Source organism: Copidosoma floridanum, unplaced genomic scaffold (assembly GCF_036245765.1).
Source record: "Copidosoma floridanum isolate Cflo_tuat_1 unplaced genomic scaffold, Cflo_Japanese_pri ptg000005l, whole genome shotgun sequence".
Classification (NCBI taxonomy): Eukaryota; Metazoa; Arthropoda; class Insecta; order Hymenoptera; family Encyrtidae; genus Copidosoma; species Copidosoma floridanum.
The window spans coordinates 344,233-354,933 of NW_028321882.1; the positions used below are offsets into that span (position 1 = coordinate 344,233).

A 10,701-nucleotide genomic window follows, 5' to 3' on the forward strand; every position below is an offset into this window, starting at 1 on the left:
CATTAAGCGAACATTTACTTACATCCTTTTGGGAAGCATTGAATACTACCCTGATTTTTTTAGGCTTATCTTGTCTAAAAACTGCATGATGAGGCATGTAGTAAGCTTCACGTGAAATTTGATTTAACGGGACTAATTCCATGTGCTTTAAATCCAAGTACTCCTGCATGAAAGCCTTGTACTTGTCGGCGAGGAGTAGATTTTTGTTTAGACGCTTTTCAGAGCGAAAAAGACAAGCTACGGCTATACCTCGCGAACCAGAAAACGAGACTTGCTTAAAAAATGGCAGTCAAACGACGAAACGACCTTGAGGGTTACGAGCGTAAGTAAGAGAGAAGTAATCTTCACAAAATTGCTCTTCTGGGGTGACGTGTCTTTCTTGAGGGACCTCCTCTATCTCCTAGAATTTCTCCATGAATTTATCGAGAGAGGGTTCAGTGTATGTGTGAAACACCTGAACTGAAGAATGATGACACGATTGACTATTCGCAGGAGCTCCTGTCAGAATCCATCCGAACACAGAGTTCTGAGCTATTGGGGTTCCCACTGGACCTTTCACTAAGCCATCAATGATGATTGATGAATAAACATCTGCACCGAGGATGCAATCGATTCGACTTGGCTTAAAGAATAAAGGATCGGCCAGGTTGAGACTTTTCGTATGTGACCATTGGTTTTGATCAACTTCGACTTTTGGCAAGAGATTAGTGAGTTTGTCCAACACCAAAGCCAAAAACTGAATGACAAAATTTTTATCGACGTTAGAGAGCAGTGAGATACTTACTTCCTTTCGAGCGATCGAAGTTACCTCAGTTCCCACGCCAGTTATCAAGCGAGAGATTTTCTGAGCTTTGAGTGAAAGCTGCGAAAGCACATGTTCTGCGACGAATGATCTCTCAGCTCCTGGATCGATGAGAGCACGCACAGTGACCTTGTTGCCATGTGCGTCTGCTAGCGCTACAGATGCAGTAGCCAAAAGAATTGATTTGCCTGCTGAAACACTCTTAGCAATTCCCTGACTCGAAAAATGGACTGAAGAAGCGTCTCTAGAGTCAGACGATGACAAAGAGTCGTTTACAACTGCAGGTTTTGATGTCGATCCTTGAGAATCGTTATGTAACCTTGTGTGGTGTTTGCCCTGACAGACAAAGCATCGTTTAGGCGAAGGGCAATGCTTGGCAAAATGAGAAGTTTGAAGACAATTCAAACACAACTTCTCTTTTTTGCAAAAATCATATCTTTGAGACAAGCTTAAATTTTTAAAGTTTTGACATGCGAAAAGATAGTGCGTTCCACGACAGCAGAGACACGATGCATTTTTCTTGTTTGAGGTAACTTCTGTTGTGTGCGCAGCTATCGATTTTGATTTGTTCGATGAATTTTGCGAGCTTGACTTCGACTGAGAGTTCGAGCTACTTGAAGTGGTAGGTGAAGCTGCTTCTAACACACGAACGAGCCTTTCGAGAAATTCGGTGAGCGAGTTATATGTCGGATATTCGTTACCCTTATCAGCCTCTCGTTCCCACTCTAAGCGTGTTGATGTATCGAGCTTACTTACTATATGATGCGTTAGCCACAACTCTCCCATTCTTTCAGCGGGAATACGCAAATTGTCAAGAGCTTGTTTGGTCTCGCGCACGACGTCCATAATGCGATTTATTTCAGCGACCGATTTCTTTTGCATAGACGGGCATGAAATGATATGAGACATGTGTGTTGCGAGAAGAACTTTTTTGTTGTCGTAACGATCTTGAATTGACAACCAAGCACTTTCATAGTTTTCGGCAGTAATCTGAAGATTTTTGAATCGATTAGCCGCTTCACCTTCGAGCGAGAGAATTAAGTATTGCAACTTCAAGATTGGCGGAATGGTAGGAGCGTCATGTACAAGCGCGATAAACATTCCCTTGAATATTTCCCATTCAAGTTGCTTACCCGAAAATTTTGGCAGCTCGATTTTTGGTAGAGGGGATCTATAGGAGGGGCTTTCCATAGTTATATCGACATAATTATTATCACCCTGTAACGATGACTGATTGCGTCCTGGATTTATTACTCCTAAAATCAAAGTCTTCGTATTTGTATATTGTGCAATCACTGAGGAATAATAGTCTTCCTCGAAATATTTCTCGTCCTTAAATCTTTCCTTTGATGCTAGAAGTTTCTTGTGCGGCTTATAAAATCCATCCCACTGTTTTTCTAAATTTTCGAGTTGCGTCTTAAACCAACCAATCGAACGCTTTTCTTTAGGAGTTTTCAACATTGTTTTTTGGAAATCCATAACGAGTTCGAAGTTAACTAATTGCTCTTCAAGTAATTCTTCCATATTATTGATGAAATGCCAAAGAAACGCCGAACTTGTGAAAACAAAATAATGCTCACAAACGAAAAGAAAGGTGCGATATAAACAAAAGGAAGCAAATATTCCGTTACGTACAAGGCTAGATGTATAAGCATTCAAAAATTCGAGAACCTTTGGAATCTAAATAAATAACCGACCTATTTGGCCTTGAAAACGACGAGTGCGAGATGTTTTAAAAACAAAGAAGCGAGAGGAAGAGAGCGAACAGGCACTGTACCTTAGCCGAAGCAACGTATGACAACACCGACCTCTCCCACCAACTCCAGCTCATCAAAATACCGCTGAAGATACGCTGGTCGAGCTGAGTTGTATGAGCCGATGAATGAGGAGGCCTTGAAATGATAAGCACTAATGCCCGAGTGTTGCCTGTTGACGACGACTCTCTCCTCTCAAGTCCAAGGGTATGATTTGTGCAGTCGATGCCAACGGTGTACAAAATCCTTGAAAATAGTTTAAGCCTTTTCCAAATGCTTGAATTCAAGTCACTGTTTGGCACTAGTAAAGGCAACCACGCTCTGCTACCATGTTTATTTTCGCGACAATGCCAACTATAAATTTTTAATTAAATAGCCAACGGCGTATCGCGATATCGACTTTTATGCCGCCGGATCAAAATATTGCCTTTACAGCGTCAAAAGCGTTTCTTCGAGGGTTTGACAAAATCTCGCAAGAAACTCGAGAATATAAATAAATCACGCACTCGTTTCGTTTAACTTTTAAAATCAGATTTATTAACAAACAGGTAACAATAAATATAAACTTAATAATATAACAAAAATATGTGTGCTTGCTTGCTTGTTTGAAAAACGGAATAAAGAAACAACTGAAAGTATTAACAAGATTAGATTAGAAGAAAAAAACAATAAAACAGAACAATCTTTGAGCTAAGCGAGACTCGGTAAGTTCGACGTTAAAAGTCGCAAAAGGTCGTTAACGACGCAACTATGCTTTGCTGAGCGATTGATCTGCTCGAGAGACAAGGCCTAACTGCTCGTGCCTGCGAGCGAGAAAAGCCAGTACAGCCGAAATTTTACTTGCTGGTAAATTTACATGTAAGTGTAAAAGCTAGTTCATGGATGTGACGTTTAAGAATGTGTTTGAGTTCGGCCGTACTCTCTCGCAACCAGCAACAGCAGCTTCAGGGTCTTTGTTTACATTTTAAAAACGCGTTCTCGTGAACAATTACTCTTTTTCTTAAGGTCACCAATCTGAAATCTTTGATTTACTTCGTAGGGCAGAACGCGCCTATGGAAGTATAACTTCAAAAAAAATTACATGATAAAATATTAATTTTTTTTGTATTGCTAAGGACTTATAAAACTACATTTGTATTTTTGAAAAACTGACTCTTAGCTTTGGTAATAAGTTTAAGGTCCTAATGAGATACCTTGAATTGTATAAGTTAACGTTATTGGCTGTAATACTAAGAGTTTAATTTTTTTTTTACTCTGTTATTTATAAAAATAATTATTAATTATGGAATATGTTAAATTTGTAGACAAAATGAATTTTGTACAATGTTATTTATTGGAAAGGGCGCAAAAAAAATGAAAGATTTTTCAAAGATTTTTATTACGTTAAGTTATCTTTTATTGTTCTTAAATTAAAAATGTGACTTGATGAATTTATAAAATATGTTGTAACAAAAAATAAAGTTTTAAGAAAAGCATTTTCTCATTTGTGTGAAATAAATTTTAAAAACAATCTTGATCTTATAGTTATACGGTGTTTAAACAACCTTTAAACCATTTTTCTTGTGTATTAGCATTGAATTTACAATATTTTATTCCTACAAGGGAGTTTTATAAAAAGCTTGATAAAACGAAAACTTTTTATGTCATAAAATAGCTTGCTAAATATAAAAAAAACTGATCACATAACTTATTTATTTAAATCAGAGAAAAACTGTGTGTTGCAAGACCTAATTAACGTATGATTTAAGCGTCAAAAAAGCAATAACTTAAAAAACACTTACAATTATCTGTTAGTGTGTTGGTTATACAAAATAAAATTTAATGTACGTTTGAAGTCACGTGTACATAATTAATTTGAAAGAATCACAGAAACTACTTTTATTGAAAGAAAAAGAACTTAGATACTAAGATACTTATGAATATTTTACATCGTGCTTTACGAATATAAATAAAATTTTTGAAATAAGTTTGTGTTATCTGGAGATAATTTAATAATTTTTTTTATGCTAGCTAAGAATTGATTGAAACAAAATGTTATGTTAGTTTTGTTGCGCTTTATTGCAGTAAATGTGAGCCTTTAATAATTCTTAGTGAATTGTTTGGAAAAAGATAATCAAATAAATTTAGATACTTTCCAATGCCTTACGCACTTCTTGTTATGAAATTTACTTAGATTTGCATCATAATGTTATCAAGCTGGTTATATTATTGCACTTACTGCCAGTTTTTCTTTTACACTTTTAAGGTAAACTGCCTTGTAATGTTACTTGGCATATGCCTGGTGCATATAACTCATCATTTGTATAAAAAAACTATCAGCCGTACCATAAACATTTTGACCGTAAAAGAATAGTATAAAAAAAAATTAATTTTTAAATGTCAAAATTTCATGTGTTTGTTAAATTAAGTATAACTATCTTGTTCCAGGTGTGGTTTCAAAACCAGCGAGCAAAATGGCGCAAGCAAGAAAAAGTTGGCCCACAAGCACATCCTTATAATCCATATGTTGAATCAGGAAATACTTCAACAGCAACAGTTTGTGCTTCTTCTCTTTCTAGTTCTGTTGTAAATTTACAGAATTTAAACTTTCAGAAGTCCTTAGAAGGCTTTCAGTACTCATCCTTGAGTCACGGTTCTGCCTCTGTTCCTGAGAATAGTATTGCTAATCAGTATCACTGCATTCCTACAACACTTTTACAGCCTGGCATATCCTTATCATATAAACAAAATCCTTCTTTTCACACTTTTCTTGAAAATATTTCAACATCCCTCCAGCCCAAGCTTATGCGCAGTTCTTCAGTGCCTATTACACATCTACACTCACCATCAGCTTCAATATTACCAGCGCAAGTTATACCATCTTTGCATTTATCTGAGCCAGACTCTACTATAACTGAGTCAAGATCATCGCAATCAATTTCCACAATCATTACTAAAAATAGTACTTATCCTGACATGGATCGTCGAAGCAACAGTATAGCTTCTCTGCGATTAAAAGCGCGTGAGTACGAGCTGCATTTAGAAATGCTTCGGAAAAATGAGGATCTCATCAGTTGAAGTACACTTTATGTTGAATTAACTTCTAACATTCCTTAATAATCAGTAAAAAACAGCTTTATATAGTATTTTCTGAGAGCTTTGAATGTAATTTTTAATGTTAGTGCGTAAAGTACCATCAAAGTTTTCATGATAAAATATTTGAACAATGGTACATATTATAGAAACTTTAGTTTAGAAAAATTTTGAATATCCTGATAGTCAGTATATAATTTGTCCCTTTTGTGACAAAGAATTTAAAGTTGTATTTAATACATCTATGATTTCCCTTATTTTAATGTCACACCTAGTTGATGTAGATGATAAACTTTTTTTAATTTCATCTGCTATTTTTAAAAGGTTTGGAAATCAAAGTAAAAACTAACACTGTTTCAATTGAAAAAAAAAAATTCGTTTTTTTACTCAACTCTTAAGGAATTAATGCAAACTTCATGTAATAAGAATACTGATAATTGTAAAATAAAAAATAATGTCCATTAAAAAGTAATAAGTATACTGATAATTGTAAAATAAAAAACAATGTCCATTAAAAAGTAATAAGAATACTGATAATTGTAAAACAAAAAACAATGTCCATCAAAAATAGAGGTTATATCTAATGATAAAAAAATTTTTTTGAATTTAAGTGTTTGGTATAACTTAAAAGTATAATAGATCAAAGGATACAGCAATACAAAAATGATTGGTGAAGTGTAATAATATCAGTAAAGATTATATAAAAACTTAGACTCGTCTCGTTAAATTACATCCATCGTTCTGCTTGTATTTACGTTTTTACGTTGGTAAGCCTTGAGTTACAGACTTCGTAGCCTAGATGGTATGTTTCAGATCGTGAACAGCTGAATTCATATGAGAGTACTTAGAGTACCTGACCTATGCAGAGCCTTCACAGGATCGCGACCCTGAACTGTGAATTATGAAAGAAAATGTAAGAAACAAGCCAAAAATTTTATATAAACACAAGCAGATAAAAATATAAAAGAAAAAAAAAGGTGTCGGTCTCGGAACCCCCAATGGATGTGAAACATTAAAGAATATGTTATTATTCAACTCGGTAGTATTTGATTGTCTATGATGAAAGTATTAGTTTTCGTTAGATAAGTGCCATCGTCTCCGGGGCTATTTTGCGGCCCGAGGGCCCTGCGAATCAGCACCCAAGGAACGTACAGTAGCCACGAAGCAATCGCACTTATGTTGGCGAATCCTATTTTTTCTATCGAGCGCACACCAGCCTCTCTAAAACGCCCGAGGTAGAAAAACTATTCATTTTTCTGACTCTAAATAACATTCATTTCATATTTTTATATTTGAAAGACGATTTAGTTATAAATATGTATTTTTATCAGTGAATATTATAGATTAAGCAAATTATGTTAGGTTTAACAAACGTTTCTGTGTATTACTTGCTCTGTATCTCTGTCTTTTCGGATATCTGTTTACAGTGCGTAGTTGTAGACTTGCGCGAATTTCGTTGGCTCTTTACTTAAGACGGGTTAACATGGAGTTTGAATGAACACTGGGAAAACTTTGCATGATGGTCAAATATTAATATTTAAAAATAATCCTGTTTACAAAGAAGAAATTTTCTTAAAATTATAAAGAAATGGTATTCATTCTTATATTAATTTATTATTTTCTACAAGCGCATTACATTTAAAATAAACAATGAAAAAGGTCTACCTGTGTGAGTACAATTTGCTTCGTACACCAATTTGAAACGACGCTACCAGCAGGGGAAAAGATGTCAATGCTAACTAACAAAAATATACAACATCAGATAGACAATGATAGATTGCAACTGTATATTTCAACAATAATGAGTATTTAATGACTAAATTAAGTTTTTTCAGTCCTAACTAGCACATAATTAGCAAATAATACTTTTTTTTTATTTCATAAAACAAAGTAAATTTCTTGAATGAAATGGATATAATGTATTTGTAAGCATCATAAATATTACGTTTTAATTGGTTGATTTCAAAGTACTTCACGAAATATATAATATTTAAGAATAATCGCTATATTCACTAACAAAAGACAACCATGAAAGAAGAAAGAATTTTTTTTTTTTTCATTAAGGTACTATTAAATAGGTATTTTTTGAATTGAAAGTGTACCTTACACCCAAAAAAGTTACGTTAGTGGTTAAATATACATCACTGTTAAAATAAACGATTATAACAGATAATTGTCCATAAGATTCTATGTATTCTTGTTGGTTAGCATCGGCACCTTTTCTTCTGCAAGTGGCGTTGTTTCAAATTGCTGCACGAAGCGAATAGAGAGAGAGCGAACGCATTAGTACACGATCAGTGGCTGCACTATACGCTGGTATTTTTATTTTTTCCACATATTAAGCCGTTGAAAATATAAGCAAAACGAACTTCAAAACACAATTTCACACGACTTTAACATTATTAGAGGACTCAAAAATAATCATAACTATTTTTTTTGGAATCGGTGGGCTGAGTTATACATAATATAAAAAACACCTAATTATTGATTAATTTTCTTATTCAAAAGTTTTTTGGTTGGTATCTATAAATAATAAGAACAGAATGTAGGTTAGAGTCAGTAAAATTTGTAAGTTATATATACACTTGTGATGTCTAAAATGTATTCATACGTATGTATATGCCATGTATAAAATACATGTATAAAATTTAATTGTATATTTACATTTCTATAGAGATATGAGAATGTTTGGTCTCTAGCTCTGCCACTTGCAGCGCTGCTGCAGAAGTTACATGATGGCGTCTAAAATATATATATAGATATTGTGTTGACCGTTTCTAGACTTAATGATGACCGACACGTTATTGTTTACAAGTATATACATGAGTCGAGGGTACTTAGCATACAGGCATAAGGTTATGACTGTATTTGTACACATATATTTTCAATACATACAAGAACAGTAGATACGCATATGTATTTGTAAATCTATATATACATTCAAGACGCCATGATGACTCTTCTCAGCAGCGCTGCAGGCTGCAGAGTTTGGGGCCAAACATTCTCATACATACGGGTAGTATACTTTATAAACAAGAGAGGGGTGACAGGTGTCTATAGTCAGTAAACGTGCGAAAAAGGAGATAGAGGAAATCAAGCCATCGTACGGTTAGCCTTTTCACGTTGGTCGAACCCTTATGCGCGTCAATAGATGTTTCACATCAAAAGCTTATTCAAAAGTTGTATCATTTAAACCATTAAGCCGATGGTAGTGTAGTATTGTTCTTAATTCTATTTGATGATAAGCAAAAATTAATAATTTTATTAAATAATAAAAGACATAAATTAATTTTCGATGTTCAATAATCATGGCAATCGAATATTCAATGAAGTTGGAAAATAATTTATGTGTGCTTCGACTTTTACTGGGCTAATTAAATGCTATAGTATGTATGGATTGCAAATACGGATCCTTATTTAAGTCATCAATAAACATAAAAAGATACAAAAATTTTTATTAAACGGAAGCAAAATTAATATTATGAGATTGCTGCACATTTTCTACAGAACTTAAAGGTTGTTACCGACATAAAGATATCCATCATAAAGTTGATGAGAATGTTTGTTCGTAATAAATGCCAAAAGTGTAAGAAATAAGTTGCATAAGTGAGAACTGTAGATATATAACCACACATTACCTGCGTTATATGTCATAAATTGTTTGTTAAAATCTTAATACGATAAATGTTTTATTAGAAGTATGGAATTTTATCGGGTTGGACCTTTGCTAATAAATTCCAATACTGTCCTTACAATAAAGATAATGAACACTCTATTAATAAGACGCCATCGTCCACTCGTGAGTACTTTAAAAGCAGTCGTAGATCGTAACGGGAAGCAAAGATAATGATCTTGTAAGTGTGCTTATAGTCAGCCAAAATAGAACTAAAATAAACGATAGATGGCATGTCACTCTGTAAATCGTGAACTTACAAATATATAAATACTAGCAGCCCCCCGTCTCGGCTTCGCCCGAGACTTACTAAATAAAACACCGTAGTGTGTTGACATGTAATGTGAAACATTTTTAGTTAGAAAATTTTACACATATTCCCGATACATCTCAGAACAAAAATCTTCTTATTAAAAACATATTTTTTCGGAATCCATATAGTTTATTTGGTCAAATAATAAGGTGTAAAGATTCAAAAAAATAATTATACTGAAAATTTATGCCATAAAATAATCGATGGCTATAAGAAGTTGTTGATTTAGTTTCTTCTGTGTAATTCACGAAAAGGGCTATTTTTTAAAGCTGTTAAGATTTTAAACCCCCAAAAAAATTATATTAAAAAAAAATTGTTTTTTCTCATATCTCACAATTTTATTACCAGAGCAATAAAGTCCTGGACCTTAAACCCAACATTTTTATTGCCACAAAAACACAAATACATTTTCTACTCATTAAAAAATCTGAAGTAGGATCTTTAAAGATTTCAGAGATTGCTGTGAGGGTACAAATGAAAAGCTGATCTCTCACGTAATGGACTCTTTAGTTGACGATTTTGACGCTGCTGTTTCAATCTCGATAAATTTTCTGCGTCAGTTTCTTGACGCCTCAAATTGTATTCATTAGATACATTTGAGGTTTTCTTTCCAATACACCCTTTTGCGACTATTGGTATGCTTACGACTTTTATGACCCCTAAAGGCTATTTTCAGTCAACTTTGTTAATTTTAATACATTTGTTGGCAAGGTAGTTCGACGTTTGATGGCCCTAAAAAAGACCGGTGAGCTTCTTAAGTTAACTCTTTCTTGACTGCAGTTAACAGTAATTGTGACTGCCTGGATACCTCAGGGTGATCTTCTCTGGCTTACTGTTGAAGACCCAGACTGATTAGGAGAAAAATTACAAAGTCCGAAGCTTTGGGGCTAGTTTTAGTGCTCTTTCCCAACGTCTCCCGGTATAACGTCGAAGACGTTGGTGTCTAAAGCACCTTTTTTATTTGCAGATTCAGTTGTTTTACTGATCTTAGATGGGGAGATTGGTTAGTGATTCTTGCTTCTCGATGTACGGAGACTATGATGGAGGGAGGTACGCCGCTGACCAAAGAATATCTTGTCTTCGGGTC

General features: G+C 34.2%; 1 protein-coding gene across 1 annotated transcript in view; it reads left to right on the top strand.

Annotated features, from left to right (window-relative positions):
- The window catches only part of LOC106646036 (uncharacterized), a 321,141-nt gene extending 315,528 nt beyond the window's left edge, over positions 1-5,613 (top strand). Inside the window, exon 7 of the mRNA XM_089598068.1 lies at positions 4,984-5,613. Coding sequence (XP_089454194.1) covers positions 4,984-5,613 — 630 coding nt within the window. The remainder of the gene's footprint in view (positions 1-4,983) is intronic.
- The last annotated feature ends 5,088 nt before the right edge of the window (positions 5,614-10,701 follow it).